This window comes from Hyla sarda, chromosome 4 (assembly GCF_029499605.1).
Source record: "Hyla sarda isolate aHylSar1 chromosome 4, aHylSar1.hap1, whole genome shotgun sequence".
Lineage (NCBI taxonomy): Eukaryota > Metazoa > Chordata > Amphibia > Anura > Hylidae > Hyla > Hyla sarda.
Window position 1 is genome coordinate 199,302,582 of NC_079192.1, and position 23,038 is coordinate 199,325,619.

Here is a 23,038-nt window from a genome sequence, read left to right on the forward strand (position 1 = left end):
AAAGGACTAACTCTGCATTACCCCTCCAAGCATCATGCCAACCCGACTTCCCATTATATTAAGACCTTATCAAGGAATTTCAGTCCTGTTAGTCTGTGTATTGTGCAGCAGTCATACAAATAAACTGGACACTTTACACACTATCAGTAACTGTTGCCAAATGCCTGCAAAAGATGTTGTCCATAGAAATAATCTTGCACGTATAATTCAATTTGCCTAAAACCATCTGCGACTTATGGAGATGGACCTTACCTTATGTTGGCTGAATCGTGAGCACAGACACACTTTCAAGTCCTCCGGCTACATTGTATGGTGGATGAATCTGTTTTGCTTCCCAGGAATTTGATCGCCATGACAAGGAATGCATTTTATGTTTAAAGAAAATATGCATTTTTTTCTTTTGTTTAGGTTTTTTTTTTTTTTTTAAACCACAAAAAAAGTTGAGAAGTAAAAGCGTTAAGTTCTAAAATGATTTGGAAAGCTAAGTTAACTGACATAGTTATACATTTAATAAGGTTAAAACAAGACATAAGTCTATAACTATGACCTATAACACTACTGTGTTCATCCAGAGGAAATTAAAGGGGTACTCCAATGGCCAGTGTTCCCGCTGCTTTCAGAAACATTTAGTTCCAAACGCTGTGCGGGAGCTGCTGGGGTCGGCCATGTCCCCTCGTGACATCAGGCCGCGTCCCCTCAATGCAAGTCTATGGGAAGGGGCGTGATGGACACCGCGTCCCCTCCCATAGACTTGCATTGAGGGGGTGCAGCCTGACGTAATGAGGGGGCGTGGCCGATTCACGCAGTGCGTGCACAGTTCCGAACTGCACAGTTCCAAACTAATTGTTCCGAACGCAGCCCGAACCCTGACCAGTGGAGTACCCCTTTTTAAAGAGTACCTGTCAAAGTCAAACAGTTAGTTTGGTCTCCTCCTGGCCTGGCAGTAGACCAAAATCAGGAAGTTTGTGCGGGGCATGGCGGGGCACAGCTCTCGCAGGCTTCAGTGTTGTCGCGCCTGCTAGGGAACACCCACTTTCTCCCTCCGGGAGCTCACACAATGTGAGCAAGGGCAAAGGTATGGTATAGCTTTTTAAAGCTCTGAAAAAATGTTTAAGGGCCGGAGGAGTGTTAGGAGTAATTATGGATTATAATCTATGTAAATTCAGAAAATCTGGTTTTATGGCTGATACTCTTTAAAAAAAAAAAAAAAAAAAAAGGTTCAATGAAGTAAGTGTGAATTGCTACATGCTGGGGAAAATCCTTCCCAAACATGGCAAAAAAACATGGATTTATGTCCCACCTCCAGAAATCTTGTTCCTGTAACTTGTTGAAAATTTTTTATGAAAAGCATCCAGGCCCCTCATTTTTTTAATGAATAAATATTCACTGCATCATGTGCCAGCTAGAGGCCTCACTGCTCTTACAGTGAAGAATTCCCATTTGTGAAGATGCTGAAACTTTCTGTCTTCAGCACCCACTCCATTTCTGCCATGTCCTTCTTACATATATTTGCCCAAAACTGGATCCAGTATTCACTGTGTGTTTTGATTAGTGATTTATACATATGTTGTGGCACCCATGCCTTTTTTCATACATCCCATGTATTTATTTGCCTGGCAATAGCTGTCTGACAATGATTGCTAAAGTTTTTTACTTTCCACCAATGTCCCCAAATCCTGTTCTGCAGTCTTACCCATTGTAAAACTGTTGTGAGATTAGATTGTACCCTGAGATAAATAGTCAGGTCCCTAAATATTGGGACATCAACACAATTCTAACATTTTTGGCTCTTTAAACCACCACAATGGATTTGAAATGAAATGAACAAGATGTGCTTTAAGTAAAGAAATTGGGGCTCAAAGGTCTGTGAATATTTGATATAAAATAAATTTATTTGTAGAACTGATTTATTAATGTACAATTGATAGAAAAAATGATATTAATAAATAGTAAATATTATAGTGGTCTGTGACCTACAGGGCCCTTGTAGGTCAGCTAGACTACAGATAGTGTAGGATAAAATCAGTATACAGTAACCCCCCGACATGTGATGGCCCCGACATATGATAAAATCGACATACGATGGCCTCTGAGAGGCCATCGCATGTCGATGTCAACATTGATATACGATGCTTTTATATGTCGGGGCCATCGCATTAACTGCTATCCGACAGCGCAAAATGCTTAAGCTGCTGTTGGATAGCAGTTTAAGCAGCCCAGGCAGGTTTTCTTACCTATCCCCGCTGCTCCGGGTCCATTTCGCGATCCTCTGGCGTCTTCTGCATCTTCTCCGGGGTCCGGGCCTCGCTTTCTGGCGTCGTTATTACGTAATTACGCATGCCGTGCCGGCGCAGCAACGTAATAACGTCACCAGAAAGCGAGGCACGGACCCTGCAGAAGATGCGGAAGAAGCCGGAGGATCCCGAAGAAGCCACCGGAGCAGCGGGACAGCAGCGGGAGCCCCTGGAACAGCATCGGGAGCGGTGAGGACGCGGTCCGGAGCGGCGGGGACAGGTGAGTATAACTTCCTATACTTTACATTGCACGGATCCCTCAACATACGATGGATTCGACAAACGATGGGTCGTTTGGAACAAAATACCATCGTATGTTGAGGGACCACTGTATATGTAATGGGATAAAACAATATAAAAACAATAATATAAATACAGTGGTATAAATTAGTATAAAGTGTCCGCAATAATACAAGTGACTTCAGAATTGTACTCCTGGTATAATTAATTGTAGTCCGAGCGAATAAACTCTTCTCTCATTGCATGTAATAAATATTGGTGCAGATTTTGACAAATACCTGATATACTGTAATCCAAGTGTGGGTATAGATCAGCAAAGTACTTTCTTTTCATATGCAGAGCGCCACAGCACAAGTTGCAATTGTATGCAACTTATAGTAGTTTGTATCAACTTTCAAGGTGAATGTAAATCCTGGCTCCTAGGCAGAGGGTGGGCCCTCTGTGCTAGAGCCGGGATCGCACTGAGACCAGCACACATCGAAGCAAGGTACATATTCTATCTTAAACATTTGCACATCGATCCGTGACTGTCTATTACACTTACCGCTGCTACACTGTGAGACAACTGAGTCTCCTGCAGCAGGCTCTCTGCCTAGGAGCCAGGATTGATTTTTGCACGAATGAAGGCTCACTTTACACTTACTTACTCTGAAAGTTGATACAAACTACTATAAATTGGATACAATTGCAACTTGTGCTGTTGCACTCTGCATATAAAAAGAAAGTACTATGCTGATCTATACCCACACTTGGATTAAAGTATATCGGTATTTGTCAGAATTTTGCACTAATATTTATTACATGCAATGAGAGAAGAGTGTATTCATTTGGACTACAATTAATTATACCAGGAACACAATTCTGAAGTCACTTGTATTATTGTGGACACTTTATACTATTTTATACCATTGTATTTATATTATTATTTTTATATTGTTTTATTCCATTACATATACACTGATTTTATCTTACACTATCTGTAGTCTAGCTGACTTACAAGGGCCCTGTAGGTCACAGACCACTGTAACATTTACTATTTATTAATATCATTTTTTCTATCAATTGTACATTGATAAATTCTACAAATAAATACATTTTATATCAAATATTCACAGACCTTTGAGCCCCAATTTCTTTATCTATTGTATTTTTGCTAGACACCGTGGGTGTAGGTGTCATTTAGGCAGCTCAAGCTGCGGGTTAACAGATTGGTGAGAGCCTCTCCAATCCCCTTCTAAGATGTGCTTTAACTCCAGACTGTCAGCTTTAATTTGAGGGTATCACAACATATTGCATATGTGCCTCCCACTTGTTAAGGGACCAAAAGTAATGGGACAGAATAATAATCATAAATAAAACTTTCACTTTTTAATACTTGGTTGCAGATCCTTTGAAGTCAATTACAGCCTGAAGTCTGGAACGCATAGACATCAGCAGACGCTTGGTTTCATCCCTGGTGATTCTCTGCCAGGCCTCTACTGCAACTGTCTTCAGTTCCTGCTTGTTCTTGGGGCATTTTCCCTTCAGTTTTGTCTTCAGAAAGTGAAATACATGCTCAATCGGATTCAGGTCTGGTGATTGACTTGGCCGTTGCAGAACATTCCACTTCTTTCCTTTAAAAAAAACTCTTTGGTTGCTTTTGCAGTATGTTTTGAATCATTGTGCATCTGCACTGTGAAGTGCCGTCCAATGCGCTCTGAAGCATTTTGCTGAATATGAGCAGATAATATTGCTCGAAACACTTCAGAATGCATCCTGCTGCTTTTGTCATTAGTCACATCATCAATAAATACAAGAGAAGCAGTTCCATTGGCAGCCATACATGCCCACGTCATGACACTACCACCACCATGTTCACTGGTGAGGTGCTATGCTTAGGATCATAATCCTTTCCTTCTCCATACTCTTCTCTTCCCATCACTCTGATACAAGTTTATCTTGGTCTCATCTGTCCATAGAATGTTGAATGTTGTTCCAGAACTGTGAAGGCTTTTTTAGATGTCGTTTGGCAAACTCTAATCTAGCCTTCCTGTTTTTGAGGCTCACCAATGGTTTCCATCTTGTGGTGAACCCTCTGTATTCACTCTGGTGAAGTCTTCTCTTGATTGTTGACTTTGACACACATACACCTACCTCCTGGAGAGTGTTATTGATCTGACCAACTGTTGTGAAGGGGGTTCTCTTCATCAGGGAAAGAAGTCTTCTGTCATCTACCACAGTTGTTTCCTTTGGTCTTCCGGGTCTTTTGGTGTTTTCGTTGCTTTCGTTCTTTTTAAGAATGTTCCAAACAGTTGTTTTTGGCCACGCCTAATGTTTTGGCTATCTCTCTTATTTATTTATTTTTTTCCAGCCTAATGATGGCTTGCTTCACTGATAGTGACAGTTCTTTGGATCTCATCTTGAGAGTTGACAGCAACAGATTCCAGATGCAAATAGCACACTTGAAATTAACTCTGGACCTTTTATCTGCTCATTGTAATTGGGGTAATGAGGGAATAACACACACCTGGCCATGGAACAGCGGAGAAAACAATTGTCCCATTACTTTTGGTCCCTTATCAAGTGGGAGGCACATATGCAAACTGTTGTAATTCCTACACCGTTCACCTGATCTGGATGTAAATACCCTAAAATTAAAGATAACAGTCTGCAGTTAAAGAACATCTTGTTCATTTCATTTCAAATCCATTGTGGTGGTGTATAGAGCCAAAAATTTTAGAATTGTGTCGATGTCCCAATATTTATGGACCCAACTGTATGCATTTGTGTGTAAGGTAAGTATAACTTCTTATTTTAAGCCATTTGTAAATCTTTTGATTAGGCATATCATAGTTATGAGAATCAGTTGTGGTTTCCATTAATATTTCGTTTTTTATAAATGTAAGATAGCACACAGAAGTTATTTCCTGCTGACTAGATCTAAAGAGCATAAATAGATTTTTTTTTAATTTTTTATTATTATTGCACTGTCCATTCTATTTCCAACATAACACAATTATTTTTTATCAGATTAGTTATGTACAATATTTCTATCCATTGTCAGTTCCAAAAGGTTTTGTCAGTAATATGTGATATAAAATATAAAAGTTTGGTCAGTAGCAGGTGATATAAAGGTTTCCAGGGCAACATAATATAAATAAGTCATTGTAATGTCCTGGGCTTTTATCAGTTAAATGGACATCCAGTGTATTAGAGCAGATGTGCAGACAAAGCCAAATTCTCTCCAGAGGGAGGATGTGTGGGATGTTGCTAGAATTGTTGTCATGGAAGTGCATGATTTTTCCATAACAGATTTTTCCCACGTTTGTATATAGCCAAGTTAGTTTTTCCTGCTTTGGATTCCGGCTACATAGAGAAATAGTATAGAACTAAAATGTGAACATAAATGATTCACGTGTAGGCTAGGTTCTGGAGACAAATTTACACCCATGTTCAGAGCCCTAATGGTGTGAATAAGTCAGGTAGGTGAATTTGTAACTATAAGTGCAAGCAAACAAGAGAAATTATATACTGCATGACATAATAAAAGAGTATATTCAGTTGTCAATTTTTATGGGATTTACATGTTTAAGCTAGAACATCTGCTAACTCTCCAAGAGCAGTCAGATGATTGTATGACAAGACATGATAGAAAAGTCTAGCCTTAAATGTTACATATGTAGAAACTGGAACAGGCAGAAACGTAAAAAAGTAGAACAGATGTGTATTGTTAAAAAATCTAGGAAGAAACTTTACAATATTATTACCACTGTAGCTACTTTACCACTGTAGCTTTACATTGCTGCGGCTCATTGGGTCAATGTAGTCCTCTCTTTACACTGGATGATCTCATTATTGTACACTAAACCATTGTAAGTTTTACAATGCACTTGGAAAGTTTAAGACTCTTTTTTTTCACATTTTGTTATGTCTCCGCCATGTGCTAAAATAAAAAAATAACATTCTCTCCCATCATTCTGCACTCAATACCCCGTAATGTCAGTGGAAAAACAGAATGTTAGAAATCTTCGCTAATTTGTTGAAAAGGAAAAACTAAAATATGGCATGAACTTAAGTATTCAGACCCTTTACTTAATATTTAAAGGGGTACTCCACCCCTAGACATGTTATCCCCTATCTAAACGATAGGGGATAACATGTCTGATCGCGGAGGGCCCGGCCGCTGGGTCCCCCTGCGATCTCTGGGCCGGCACTGCGGCGTTTCAAACACTGAAGTGTGGGGCTTCTGTGTTTGTGACACCATGCCCACTCCATTCGTGTCTATGGGAGAGGCCCTGATGGCTAGTACACAGCTGTGATGCTCCCTCCCATAAACATGAATGGAGGGGTGGGGTGTGATGTCACTAACACAGAAGGCCCAGGCTGCCAACTTCGAAATGCTGCAGTGCCGACCCCGAGATAGCAGAGGTATCAGCGGCTTTACCCCCCCCCCCCCGATCAGACATGTTATCCCCTATCCTTTGACAGCGGTCATGCCCCCTTCCCATAGACTTTCGTTGAGGGGGCGGGCGTGACGTCATGAAGGGGTGGCCTTGAACACGGAAGCCCGCACACAGCGTTCTGAGTAATAAACTTCCGGACGCTGCGAGCGGAGCTCTGGAAGGCCGGGCAGTGGAGAACCCCTTTAAACAGATTTATAAATTACTTCTATTAATAAATCTTAAACCAATAATTATCAGCTGCTGAAATTGAGTTGTTCTTTTCTGTCTGGCAACAGTGCTCTCTGCTGACATCTCTGCTTGTCTCGGGAACTGCACAGAGCAGAAAAGGTTTGCTATGGGGATTTGCTTCTACTCTGGACAGTTCCCGAGACAGGTGTCATCAGAGAGCACTTAGACAGAAAGGAACAACTCAACTTCAGCAGCTCATAAGTACTGAAAGGATTATGATTTTTTTATAGAAGTAATTTACAAATCTGTTTAACTTTCTGGAGCCAGTTGTATCAAATACACTATTCTTTTTGTTGAAGTTTCAACCTCCGAACCACCTTGTACTGTTTCTAGGATCTCAGATTAGAAAAAAATGTTTTGTTACCCATTACTCCATGTTTTCTCCTATCTTTACTTTCAACTTTTACCTTCATCATGCGGAATGTTTGAAATCTTGGCCCATGGACATTTTAGTGAGTAAATCACAAGTTCACAAATCATATAGTTGGCCAACAATAATGTTTGTAACCAGTTTAAGAATCGGCATGATTTTATTTATTTTTTATTTTAGACAAATTTATACATATCACTTTTAAAACTACATATAGCCTTGTATGATATAACTTTTTAGTTTTATTGGTTAAGGACTTTAAACTTAAACAAAACTATACAAAGTGAAAATGCATAGCGTCTCTGGATACAGTGGCAGATAAGCCATATAATGAGGGCAGCATATAAGTATCTTAGAAGAATAACCTACCAATACAAAGCAGACAAATGTGTTGTAAATAAACTTGAGCTTAAAGCTGTCATTTATATAAACATTTAACATGTTGTCCAGATATGTCAAACGTTTAGTTCTTACTGGGTCTCTGTCCTGAGCACATCAGTTAGATCTGGCACCCCGGTTAACTCACAATCGCAGGGGGTCTTAGGACTGTCAAAAGTACTTGTAAATGAGAGTAACGCTTTTACACAGAGGTCTGAGTGCCCTGCTTTACCCTCTAAAACGAAGGGTGAATCCACATGTGAGATCCCTCCAAAAACATGTAATACCTGAGCAAAGATTGGCAATTAAAGAAAACTGTGAATTTTTTGTTAGTTTTTTGGTTATTGGAAGAGATTATAGAATTTATAATTTTATATTTCCATAATAACCATTTTCATGTTTTTCCCCCTGTTTCATTGCCCCCCCCCCTAATCTTGTAATCATGAGAATGTCCCTTAATATCCCTTCATTGTCTGCAACAAGAATACAAGTTATTGTTTAGTTAAAGAAGGGGTCCAATAGTTTAGTTTAATGTGTGGTTTTATTTCAGTCTTTACTAAACAAATGAGAAGATCTCACATCATTTAAGTGGTTGTTCAGTCTTCTCCTCCCATTTGAAAGTTTTATAGATTTTCCATCTGTTTAAAACATAACTGCGCTAAAAGTCTCTTAATATAAATGTTGGCTAGATTAGAGAGAAGGCAATTCTTTTCTTTTAATTGTTTTGTATTTTTTCTTCGTGATTTGTTTTAGGTTTTGCTTATGTCGTGCAGCATAGCCTGTTATTGAAAAAATAAAGTAGAGGTTCTTGTGTACAGTGCATTCAGAAAGTTTTCAGACCCTTTAACATTTTATTACAAATAGTTGCGTTGCAGACTTGTGCTAAAATAGAAAAAAAAATTCCCCATATTCTGCAATAAATATCTTTTAGGAGTTTTTTTTTTTTTTTTTGCATACTCCGGGCAAGCTTTCAGGTGTCTCTTACAGAGGACAGACTTTTTTCTGGCCACTCTGCCTTAAAGCTCAGTACCTCATCCTGATCATGTACATATAACTTTTGTGTCTAGCTTCTGTATTTCTTTTAAAATCCGCTTATATCAGATCACACTTAATTTCCATCTTCTCTCAGGCAGGGGGTGTGTCCCTTTTTTTCCCTCATTGTACATGACTAAACTTTCTCCCTCACTGTGTGTCACTGAGCTGTCAGCCAATCACTGCACTCGGCTCTGTAACCCTTTCCCCTCTGGTTTAATGCTGCACATGTTACACAGAGAGGAAGGAGGATTACTGTAGTTTGCCTGCTGTTCTCCTTATACACTATGTAGTAGAGCCCTGCACGGGACTGGTTTTTCAATCCTGCTCCAGCCCGCTCCCGATGATTTTTTTGGTCCAATCCCATTCGCTAACATATACAAACACTAGGGTGCAATGCTCTGCACATGCCCCCATGTATAGCAGTGTACTACACACACTTATACATGCGGGGTATGTGCAGAGCATAGCACTCTAGTGTATGTACAGATGTGAATAGCAGTGACTGTGCAGACTCAGAGGCCCCAGGTCACTGACCGATGCAATGCTCTGCACATACCTCCACCTGTATAGGAATGTACACTAAACACACTGCTATACACATGGTGGGTATGTGCAGACTGCAGAGCATTGCACCCTAGGCTCTGTAGAAGACACTAGGGTGCAATGCTCTGCAGTGCACTTACCCCCATGTGAAAAGCAGTGCAGACAGAGGCCTTGATGCAGTCACTTACATATCCAGCCAGGGCTGCAGAACAGCACATTGTGTGTATGAATTGTGAGTAATATTGGTGGCAGCTCTGACCTACCAGGCTGTCGGGAGAAGATGTAATACAGAGTAGGCTATCCTCCAGGGCAGGCTGAGCGTGCAACAAAATGGTGGTGCGGTGGCAGAAGGGGGAGTAGACAGAACTGGGAGGAGCACTGTGAGACAGTCACTGAGTCGGACTTATATTGAGGCTACAGAGTTTGTCTGTATGTGAAATCAAGTCTGAAGGCCGCACTGCGGGAGGATATATGGGAGGGAGACGATAATGTGGAGGCATTATGGGTAGAAATATATGGAGATAAAAATAAAAAAATTCTGATAGGGGTTTGTTATAAGACACCAAATATAATGGAAGAGGCAGAAGATCAATCACTGAGGCAAATAAACAAAGCAGCAAATCAAAATGATGTGATAATAATGGGGGACTTTAACTATCCTGATATAAACTTGGAGACTGAGACCTCTGAATCTCATAAAGGAAACAGGTTTCTGACTATAACTAAAGACAATTATCTGTCCCAAATGGTGCAGAGCCCGACCAGAGGGGGCGCCCTACTAGACTTAATATTAACCAACAGACCTGACAGAGTAACTAATGTGCAGGTAAAAGGACACCTGGGAAATAGTGATCATAATAGAATACATTATAACTTATTCTTCAATAAGGGAATCTCTCGAGGGGCCACAAAAACAATGAACTTTAGGAAGGCAAAGTTTGATCAGCTCAGAGAAGCCCTTAACAGTATAAAATGGGGTGATATCTTCAAAAATATGAATACTGACACTAAATGGGAGACTTTTAAATATATCTTAAATTATCACTGTAATAAATATATACCTAATGGGAATAAAAGGGTCAGAAATAAAAGAAAACCAATATGGATGAATAAAAACATTAAAGGGGCAATAAAGTACAAATATAAAGCATTTAAAATACTAAAACAGGACAACAGTGAAGAAGCATTAAAAAGCTATAGAGAAAAATGTAAAATATGTAAAAAACAGTTAAAAGCCGCAAAAATAGAGACAGAAAGACTCATTGCCAAAGAGAGTAAAACTAACTCAAAATGTTTTGTAACTATATAAATAGCAAAAAGGTCAAAAATTAAAGTGTGGGCCCCTTAAAAAATGATGAAGAAGAAATTATAAATGGGGATCAGGAAAAGCAAATATATTAAACAAATTCTTCGCCACTGTGTTCACCAAGGAAAATGAAATGCCAGGTGAAATACAGTGTGATAAGGTAAACTTCCCAGTACAGGTCATCTGTCTAACCCAGGAAGAAGTACAGTGCCGCCTACAAAAAATCAAAACAGACAAATCCCCAGGTCCAGATGGCATTCACCCCCAGGTTCTAAAGGAGTTAAGTAATGTTATAGACAGACCCCCATTTTTAATATTCCGGGACTCTATAGTAACAGGGACTGTTCCCCAGGACTGGCGCATATCAAATGTGGTACCAATATTTAAAAAGGGAACAAAAGGTGACCCAGGGAATAATAGGCCTGTTAGTTTAACCTCCGTTGTATGTAAATTGATTGAGGGTTTTCTAAGAGATGCTATTTTTTAGTATCTTAATAAAAATAAACGTATGACCCCATATCAGCATTGCTTTATGAGGAATCGGTCCTGTCAAACTAACCTCATCAGCTTCTATGAGGAAGCGAGCTCCAGACTGGACCAGAGGCAATCGCTGGATATCTTATATCTGGATTTTTCCAAAGCATTTGATACGGTGCCTCATAAAAGGTCGGTGCATAAAATGAGAAGGATGGGGCTAGGAAGAATGTGTGTAAGTGGGTAAGTAACTGGCTCAGTGATTGGAAACAGAGTGGTTATTAATGGTACTTATTCTGATTGGGTGACTGTTACTAGTGGGGTACAACAGGGGTCCGTCTTGGGTCCTATTCTGTTTAATATATTTATTAATGACCTTGTAGAGGGGTTGAATAATTAAGTAACAATCTTTGCAGATGATACTAAACTCTGTAAAGTGGTAAACACTATAGAGGACAGTGCACTGTTACAAATGGATCTGGATAGGTTGGAGGTTTGGACTGGGAAGTGGCAAATGAGGTTCAACACTGATAAATGTAAGGTAATGCACATGGGGAGGAAAAATCCGGGCTGGGGTTATGTATTAAATGGGAGAACACTTGGGACCACTGACATCGAAAAGGACTTACGAGTTTTAGTTAAAAGTAAATTTAGCTGTAGTGACCAGTGTCAAGCAGCTGCTGCCAAGGCTAATAAAATCATGGGGTGCATCAATAGGGGCATAGATGCCCACGACAAGGAAATAATTCTACCGCTGTACAAATCACTAGTCAGACCACACATGGAATACTGTGTACAGTACTGGGCACCAGTGTACAAGAAAGATATAGTGGAGCTGGAGAGGGTTCAAAGATGGGCAACCAGAGTAATACGGGGAATGGGAGGACTACAGTACCCAGAAAGATTATCAGAATTGGGGTTATTTAGTTTAGAAAAAAGAAGGCTTAGGGGCGACCTAATAACTATGTATAAATAAATCAGGGGACAGTACAGAGATATCTCCCATGATCTATTTATACCCAGGACTGTATCTATAACAAGGGGGCATCCTCTACGTTTAGAGGAAAGAAGGTTTCTACACCAGCATAGACGGGGGTTCTTTACTGTAAGAGCAGTGAGACTATGGGAATTCTCTGCCTGAGGAGGTGGTCATGGTGAACTCTGTAAAAGAGTTCAAAACTGGTCTGAATGCATTCTTGGAGAGTAATACCATCGCTGGTTATGTATACTAGATTTATAGGGACAGAACGTTGATCAAGGGATTTATTCTGACTGCCATATTTGGAGTCGAGAAGGAACTTTTACCTCTAGTATGAGGGTTTTTTGCCTTCCTCTGGATTAACTCAGTAGGGACTCTAGGAATATAGGTTGAACTTAATGGACTCTGGTCTTTTTTCAACCTCATGAACTATGTTACTATGTTACTGGTGAATATGCTGCTGTATGAGGGTGAACATGCTGTCAAACTTGTGCTCCCTCTTCTCCTCTATACTATGGATGGAGCTCTGCACTGAATCATTCTCCTTCTCGATGCTGCAGAGAGCTGGGGAGGTGTGAGGGGGTGTGGCCTTCTCTCAGCCAATCACAGCATCTCACTCACTGCCAGCTCTCCCTAGCTCTCTGTGTTGGAGATCTTCACACAGGGAGCACACACAGGCTTATAAAGCCTCCCCCTCACTTCCTGTATTCCAACTGAGACACTGATGTTGCTAACGTCGAAAAGACCATTGTGGGACATGTTATGAGGACCTCTAGTAGCCACTTTTATAGGAGCAGTTTTCTAAGGGAAACTGTGGGAAAAAAATTATGAAATAGTATTAGAGAGATACTTATTTTCTATGGCTCTATTGTTTTTAAAAATATAGTTTTGGTGATAGTGGCCATTTAAAGCCCAGACTGGTGGAGTGCTGCAGTGATAGTTGGCCTTCTGGGAGTGTTTCCCATTTGCACACAGGATCTTTGGAGCTCAGCCAGAGTGACTATTGGTCATCTCTTTTACAAAGACCCTTCTCCCCCAATTACTTATTTAGGTGGGGTGGCAGGCTGGCAGCCAGCTCTAGCAAAGAGTCCTGGTTGTCCCAAGCCTCTTCCATTTAGAAATTATGAAGGCCATTGTGCTTTTGGGAACTTTCAGTGCAGCATAAATATTTATGTACCCTTTTCCAGGTATGTGGCACCTCATAATCCTGTCTCTGCACTCTACAGGCAGTTTTTTCTCCTGTCATGACTTGGTTTTTGCTCTTATATACATTGTCAGCTTTAAGACCTTATATAGAAAGGGGTGTGTCTTTCCAAATTATGTCCAATTAACTGAATTTACCATAGTCAAGGTGTAGAAATGCTAAGAGGTACATTTAAAGGGTCTGAATACATATGCCCCTGCAAAAGTTAAATTTTCATAAATTCTATTTTTACATTCTTATTATGGAGCAATTCATGCAGGATGAGGGAAAACTGTTTTTGTTTTATTTTAGCACAATGTAAAAAAAAAAAGATAAAGGATCTGAAAACTTTCAGAATAAATTGTATGCCTAGTGTATACCTATTTTTTAGTGAATGTGGTATGCATCGGTGGATTGTGTCTAATCACTGTATTGGCTCTAATTCCTATTCAAGTGTAGCATGTGACAGATCAGTGAGGAAGATTAAGTGGCATCCTTTTGTATCTTCTTGCATCCTTTATTATCTGTTTTGTATCTGTTTTTGCTTGTTTATTTGTTTGTTTGTTTTCTGTCTGGCTACTTCCTCACACCTCTTCTGAGCTTGCTCAGAAGTAAAGTAAAAACGGATCAAAAACGTATTGAAAAAAAATGGATGCAAACAGATGACAATACAGGCTCATCTGTTTCACATTGACTTCAATGTTAAATTTATGATATTCCTTTCTCTTCCTGTTTATTTGACAGGGAAAAAGGTACTGCAAATGGACGCAAAAGGATTGTAAAACAATCTGCACATATCTGAGACAGTGTGAGACATGAGAGTTTAAAATAGCTAATCAGTGTATGGACTCTCCTACTATATCACTTCATTCCTGGTCTCTTAGGGCAGAAATGATCTCTTCAGAAGCATTCTATGAATAGGGGATATACAGATAAAGAGCAGAGCGGGGAGGCATAGGGGGATGAGAGCTGCCAGGAGGAATTTGATAGGTGATTATGTAATTTCTGTAGCTCAAGGAAGTCAGACAAACAGAAAACTGACATCCTGTCTACATACACGAGATCACATGACCCAGTTGCAATATTGTAATTTATATATGCAGCTACATGGATACCTATGGATAGAATCTTTTAAATAATGTTGCAAATGGTGCATTTATCTAACACTTGAATTCCAGTATCCAGTTTATGCTTCTGTGGGGCAAATACTTATGTAGAACCAGATGTTTCTGCCTGATGCAACCTGTACTAAGCTTCTGTTGCAAATATCCACTGACTATGTATGGTAACTATGTTTGCCTTTTATACACTGATGCTGTATTACATTTCCTAGGGGAACCTCCGCAGGCTGCAGCATGGCTAGGCCAGTGTGGGCTGTATCTCTTAATAATGATTGTTGAAAAGACCGTAATAAGCCTTGTTCTGCTCATCCCAGGATGGACAAAGGTAGGTAATCTTGTATATCTGTAGAGGTAGGATTCCTAAAATAGTTAACGTGTGTGTATATAGTCCAGGTGGGCACAAGCTCTTGGTAGATAGATGTTTATTCATTGTGCCCATTAAATAATGCTGGTCTTCATCATATGATTTATGACATACTTAACATGTAATTATTTACTTTAATAGTTAGGTTACTGGCTACTTTTCCACTATGACATAAAAGGTATATATTCTATGGCATGACAGTTTATATATCACCGCCAGTCAAGATTGGTAGATTATTTTTATCCTTGGGCACATTTTCAAATGCAACACTGCTTATTCCTGTTTACATTTTATGATCGTGTACTGTCTCTAGTGAATTACATTAAAGGGGTACTCCGGTGAAAACCTTTTTTCTTTTAAATCAACTGGTGGCAGAAAGTTAACCATATTTGTAAATTACTTCTATTAAAAAATCTTAATCCTTCCTGTGCTTATTAGCTGCTGAATACTACAGAGGAAATTATTTTCTTTTTGGAATGCTCTCTGATAACATCACGAGCACAGTTCTCTCTGCTGACGTTATTATAATAATAATAATGCTATATTTATTGTTGTCCTTAGTGGGATTTGAACCCAAGTCCCCAGCACTGCAAGGCAGCAGTGCTAACCACTGAGCCACCATGCTGCCCTTAGCATACATCTGCTATGCATGGTTGCTAAAATGGACAAAGATGTCAGCAGAGAGCACTGTGCTCGTGATGTCATCAGTGTTCCAAAAAGAAAGGAATTTCCTCTGTAGCATTCAGCAGCTAATAAGTACTGGAAGGATTAAGATTTAAGAAGTAATTTACAAATATGTTTAACTTTCTGCCACCAGTTGATTTAAAAGAAAAAAGGTTTTCACCGGAGTACCCCTTTAAGTTCTTTGTGTAAAACAACCTCTTGTAACATTCATAAGAATGAACTTGCAGGCATGACGATATTTTAGTTCCTTCAAATCATTTGTCATGATAGTTTTATGGTATGCATTTTATACCAGGAGTGGCTCATGGTACAAAGTGTTGCGTGTGTGCCATTTTTCATCTGTGTATGCACCATTTGAAGTGTAAATGATGTTGAGGTAGCTGTATTACCTCAGTAAACTCATGAGACAATAGACTTAATTTTAATATTTAACAAATGTATTTATTTATAACTAGCTGAGTACCCGGCATTGCCCGTTTTTCCTTCATAATCACCTCCTATCCCGTCCTCCTATCCCGTCCTCCTATCCCGTCCTCCTATCCCGTCCTCCTATCCCGTCCTCCTATCCCGACCCGTAATATGTGTACCAGGTATTGAAATATCTCCAGCCGTGCGGAAGTTATGTTGGAACATACATTTCGTATTGATTTGCTTGGGACTTTAAACAAAAACCCTGACCCTCACAAATGGGGGTAGTTAAGAGTTAAATTAACTATCCTATATTTTAAGTGGACATATAAGTAACATGTGACCAAGTATTATCGAAATATCTCCAACCGTTTGAAAGTTATGCAATAACATATATTTCCCATAGACTTGTATAGGACTTTAAAGGGGTATTCCAGGCAAAACCTTTTTTATATATATATATATATATATATATATATATATATATATATATATATATATATATCAACTGGCTCCAGAAAGTTAAACAGATTTGTAAATTACTTCTATTAAAAAAATCTTAATCCTTCCAATTGTTATTAGCTTCTGAAGCTTTCTGTCTAACTGCTCAATGATGATGTCACGTCCCGGGAGCTGTGCATGATGGGAGAATATCCCCATAGGAACTGCACAGCTCCCGGGACGTGAGTTATCAGAGAGAAGTTAGACAGAAAAGAACAACTCAACTTCAGAAGCTAATAACTATTGGAAGGATTAAGATTTTTTAATAGAAGTAATTTACAAATCTGTTTAACTTTTCCGGAGCCAGTTGATATATAAAAAAAAGTTTTGGCCTGGAATACCCCTTTAAACTTTATAACAAAAAAAAAAAAAATAACCTAAAGATTTAATTAAGCGTATAGAAAAAAAATTTTGATTTGATGTTCTTGGTAGAACAGTGGACCATCTCCCCGTCTCACGCATCCTCATTTGACCTTTTTCGTACAACACCTGCCAAAATTATGCACCAAAATATGGGACATCGTTTTTGCCCGGTCACATTGCTACTATTGCTTTGTAGTCAGATTCACTGTAGAATTACAATTATTTTGGTGCACCGCTTTTATTTCTTTGATGGAAATGCATTTCACAATAATGTTGACGGAATTTCACAAGTTTTTATGTCAGAAATATTATTTATTCTACCTAATTATTTTAAAGACACTATCCCAATATTACAACGCATCATCTATCTACTGGGTAGGGAATTAATGGTTGATCAGTTGGGATCCTAGAAATTGATTAGACCTCCATAGAAAATGTATTATCAGGTTTTCTTACAGAACAGGCAAGATGCTTAAAGGGTAGCTCCCACCATCCTATTTTTTTTTTTTGCTAGCCCGTTATCTGTGCGGAATTCCACCAGAATATTCCGCAAGGACATTCTGCTGCAGTAGCGTCCCATTGATTTCGGCTCATTCTAACAATTGGTCAGGGTCTGAACACTCGGACCATGGCTGATCAAAACTTTTGACGTGTCTTTATGACATTTCCAAAGTTTTGTTTTTTTTTAACTAACAGGTACACTTTAACCTCTTAAGAATGCAGGACATACCTGTACGCCCTGCACCCGCTCCCCTGCTATGACACGGGCTCACCCCAAATCATAGCGGGGTGGTCCCGGCGGCTATCATCGGCCGGGACCCTTTTCTAATGCTGGACATCTCAAATTGCAGTGATGCCCGTCATTAACCCCTTAGACACGGCGATCAACTTTGGAAAAAAAAAATGAGACGAAGCATTCCCGGCAACTCAATCACTGCATTGTCCCGATCAGCTTATTAACCCCTTCCCTAATAATAGTTTGAATCAACCCCCTTTTCCCATAAAAAAAATAAAATAAACATATGTGGTATTGCCGCGTGCGTAAATGTCCAAACTATAAAATTATAATGTTAATTAAACCGCATGGTCAATGGCGTATATGTAAAAAAAATATTTTTGGTCATTTTATATACCCTTAAAAATGTATAAAAAGCTATCAAAAAGTCCCATCAAAACAAAAATGGTACCAATAAAAACGACAGACGACGCTAAAAATTAGCCCTTGTATAGCCCCGTATGCGGAAAAATAAAGTTATAGTGGTGAGAAGATGACAATTTTAAACATTCTAATTTTGGTGCATGTATGATTTTTTTTTTAAGTAGTAAAATAAAATAAACCCTATATAAAACCTACAGAATAAATATGTAATTTTTACAAAAAAGTGCACTGCATAGAAACAAAAGACGCAAAAAATTACAAAATTGCATGTTTTTTATTTATTTTTTTCAATTTTGTCCCACAAATGTTTTTTTTTTTTTTGCCGTATATTTTGTGGTGCAATGACTGATGTCATTAAAAAGTTAAATTGGTAGTGCATAAAACAAGCCCTCATATAGGTCTGTAGGTGGAAACTGAAAGTGTTATGATTTTTAGTCCTTAAAGGGTTAAAGTTAATAAAGTTATTTATGCAGAAACAGAGATTTTGCTGCTGATCTTTCATTTTATTGAACCGACTAAATTACAAAATGTCTTACATTTCATGCTAACCGCCTTGTTTGGCACTGCATAGAGTGCTGGGGGTTTTACATAACAGTATGCCATTGAGAGTTGATTTACTTCTTATGTTAAGCTGTTATCAACATTTTTTTTTTTTTTTGTATTTTATAATATTAATTATTATAACATTTTACAAATGTTTGCATACCAGTGATCATATGAATCATCATTATAACACATAATAGCTTTTATCAAATGGGTTAATGTGGGTATATATAAATGAAGCCCTCTGAATAGACACAATCCAGATTGTTTTTCCTTTATAAACAGAAATGATAAAAGAAGAATCTAGTGTGTTTTTACATGTAAGCCACTTTGGACGCACTGAAAACTGAATACATAATGGATGTCTCTATTCTGTGTATGTGACCTTGAGTGTCTGCCTCTAATGCCTCGCTCTCCATTCTACTGTGTAATATGTTATTGTATCTTTGCTTTAACGTTTCAATAACTGTGTGTGAACTCTGGCTGGGAAACCTCTAAAGTGACAGGTCTGTTTGTACAATGTGTATCTTTTAGCTTTGTATTTTTCTCTCTGTGTAGCTTCAGGAAATTCTGCTGGACTACATTCCAGATCCAAAGTTGGAGCTTGTCCTGGTTATGCTGGTGGTGCCTTTTATAGTCAATGTGAGTACAGCTCATGTGATGTCAACCTAATGTTCTTTTTTAGTGGATTGTGTCTGTCATTTTGTTTTTTGTGTTTTCTTTTTTTTTTTTTGTCACAGAGAAGTAGGGTTTACCATTGCTGATCTAAAGAGGCTTTTGCCATATAAAATGTTTTACTTTACACATTTGCATTAGGATAATGACATTTGTTAACATGATTCCCATTACATTGTTTATAAAATAATACATTTGGTGATAGCCCATTATCTTTTAACGAGGTATTCCAGGAAAAAAATATATATATATATAAATCAACTGGCTCCAGAAATTTAAACAGATTTGTAAATTAGACATACAAAAATATATATGTGTATCGGCGCTATAGCAACTATGTAGCTAATAATCCACTATGTAGCTAATAATCCACTTACTTAGTATCTGAAGGGATCATCGGTCTTAAAGTATAGATGAAAAAAGATTCTGTATTCATTACAATGAAAAAACAAATGAACAATAGTAGACCTGTATACAATACTCCAAATTGCATATGTCCACAGTCATAAACACTCAAAAAAGAAAGCAACAGATAGCTACTCTAATCAACACTTGGCCCCAGATCCATGCAGTAGTGACGTCACTAACAGTACATTTTTGTAATGCATGGGGTATGGACCTGTTGTGCCTCCTACTGGTGTGACTTTGGGACAAACATGGGACTGGAGTCTAAGTATTCCCTTGTCTTTACCCTTTATTCCACTCCAGGATGCCAAGCAGGACTTTATCTACAGGGGGAGATACCAGGTCCCTTCCAGCAAGAGTGATCCTGGTTAGGTAGCTGCTGGCAAGGCAGGCCACAATGGCCCAGTGCTAAACACCAGAAATACAGGCAGGAGGGATGAGCTGATGCTGTAAGTGGTAGTGGTGTAGCAAAGACCAGTTCAATGTAGTAGAGCTGAGTTGGTGTTATAGCAAAGCTGATATTCTCAGCTGTAGCTAGGTGGTATACACTTGATGAGAGCACAGGAATGGTTAACAGTCCAGGTCAGGCACAGGAGGTCACCGAGGTACAACAGGATCAGGCAGAGTCAGGTAACTGGTTTGGGTTAGACACAGGATTAAGAGACAGAAACTGGAACTTCCAATGTCCTTATTTTAAATATGGCAGAACTGAGCATTGTACTGGATAACAATCAGGATATTCTTTACCGTAGCTCGCACACAGTGGAAGGCAAAACAACCCCTATAAGGCAGATTAAACAGTAGAATATAACATATATATAAAATATATATGTGTGTGTGTGTGTATGTGTGTATATATATATATATATATATATATATATATATATAAAATATATATCTACCCCAATTATGCAGTCCCTAATTTTTCATGTGTTCGTTTTTTTAAGGATTGGAAACTGAGAATAGATCAAGAAATCATGTAAAGATAAATTTTGGAAGAGAGAGGAGATACTAGTACTTTTTTTTTTTTTTTTTTAAACTGATGGGGTTATACACAGTGTTAAAATTGAGAAGTCTTGGCAAACACGTTCGGGCTGGAGCCACTTCAGCTATAACCTTACATTTTTTATTCCCTAACTGTATCCCGTTGCCTGTTGCTAAAGCATTTATGCAAGCTACATTGTAGTGTCTGCTTTCCCTTATATAGGAATTTGGACAATAATTTGTTTTATTTCATTCCAGGCTATAATGTTTTGGGTAGTGGACAGTTTAATAATGAGAAAAAGTAAAAGATTGGGAGTGGATAATGGTCTAAAACACAGTGAAGATGCCCATGGTTTACCATCAGTAGTTGATGAAGAAACACAGGTAAGTCTCTGTATTGTACAAGACTCCCCTCCCCAAGGTCATTGTTAAATTATGGTACAACATCTACACTTTAGAGATGAATCATTTGAGAGCATTGATGTTTGTCATATGAATGAATGACTGACCATCTAGAAATTCATCCTGTATGTTTCCTCCATTGTATTGTATTTAAAGCCTACCCATTATTTTAATTTTTTTTTTCATAAACCTGCATGGTTTTGTTAGATTAACCCTTCAGAGTGATGCCTTTAGTGCTCTCGCTGCCCCTGAGAGCCCCTTCCATAGTGCACAGCTATTTCTCATTCACTCCATTTCAGGGGATAGGACCACAGTTACTTATTTTTTCTTACTAGTCTGGCCAATAACAGCACAGCACCTACTCATTTCTAATATGCCATAGCATAGTACTGGTGAGGCAATATAGAAGTAGACCACAGCACAAGTTGGTAGCGGATACAAAAAGCTACATGGAGCCTTATTTGTCACAAAGTTACAACATTTTGGTGGTACACTACCTCCTTTCTCAAGTGCACTGAAACAATGGGGGGGATTTATAAAACCTGTGCAGAGGAAAAGTTGTCCAGTTGCCCATTGCAACTGATTCAGATCCCTTCTTTTATTTTTCAGAGGGCTTTTAAAAAAAATGGAAGAAGAATGCTGATTGGTTGCTATGGGCAACTGGGCAACTTTTCCTCTGCTCAGGTTTTGATAAATCTTTCCCAATGTGTTTAACTTTGGTGACAAAGCTCCTTGTAGCTTTTTGTATCCACCACCAACTTTTGCTGGGGTTTACTTCTATATTACCACAAACACTACAGGTAAAATGCGTAATTTTTTTTTTTTTTATGGACTGAACAGACTGGCCCTGTGCCGGGAATGATTTACACTGCAATACTATAGGTAGTATGGGGAGGTAGAAGGATTACTGGTCCACTGACTTTGCAAGTTTGTAATGAGAGGGAAGCCTTGATTTACCTTTCAGAGACAGTGAGATGGAGGAGGGAGACAGACTCAATTCAATGGTTGTAGGTACACAGCCCCTCCCCCTCTCCTGCACATATATTTACTAATATTTTAGAAGTCACAAGGAGGAAAATAGCTTGAAATAGCTGTTACCATTTAACATAGAAGGAAAGGGAAACTGCACTGTGTCCATTCCTAGGGGTTAGTCCAATCCTATGCTGCATACCAGCTTAGTAATCATAAGAAGGTAAACAGTATTTCATCTTCAACTTAAGTCATCTGAGAGATTTTAAGTTGCAACATTTATGTTAGTCCTACAAAAGTCTATAGTTGCCAGCCACTTTTAACTAAAATATTTACAGAGCATTAATATGGTAGGGTGTATGAACCCTTAGTTGTAAGCAACACTGTTCATCAATATAGTGTCAGAAGCTACTTCTAGCTTGTCCGCCCTGGAGTGTGTTGTCCAACTCTACGCTATATTCAGGAGCATTTAAAATGTTTTTTCACTTCGTCATCATGACAGCACCACCATGAGATTATCCCCTGTAGCTCTAATAGGAACAGAAAACACAGAGAGGTTAAATAGGCCGCTCCCCATCCACCCCTCAGTGTTTTCTGTTCCTAGGAGCATACACGGAGACTGAGGTTCTTACCTTTGGTGGGCTGGTTTCTGCTCCGGACGGGGCTTCCAGGCAGTGGGGGCTTTGGTCATGCTGGCATCTGACTCCCCCTGTGCTGCACCGGGTCGTGCTTCCTCCAGGTTGTTGCCAACTGGTCCCTTCCTCCTGCCACGGCGCTCGCCCCGGGTTTATGCGGCAGGAGTCCTGTTCTGGCCGGTCTCGGTTTTCATAGGAGCTCCCTGGCTGTTTTGGGCTCCATGCTGCTGGGGCGCGCACATCTGACGTTGCGGCGAGCGACTGTGATGTCACACCCACAGACGCGTGCGTGTTCAGGCATTGGCTGGGGCGGGAAGTCCCTCCCCCAAGATGGCGGCCCCCACGGGAACGCC

The 23,038-nt window shown here is 39.2% G+C and overlaps 1 protein-coding gene across 1 annotated transcript in view; it reads left to right on the top strand.

Moving 5' to 3' along the window:
- The window catches only part of LOC130367431 (store-operated calcium entry regulator STIMATE-like), an 80,572-nt gene that overhangs the window by 47,373 nt on the left and 10,161 nt on the right, over positions 1–23,038 (top strand). Inside the window, exons 5-7 of the mRNA XM_056569850.1 lie at positions 14,806–14,918; positions 19,174–19,257; positions 20,938–21,063. Coding sequence (XP_056425825.1) covers positions 14,806–14,918; positions 19,174–19,257; positions 20,938–21,063 — 323 coding nt within the window. The remainder of the gene's footprint in view (positions 1–14,805; positions 14,919–19,173; positions 19,258–20,937; positions 21,064–23,038) is intronic.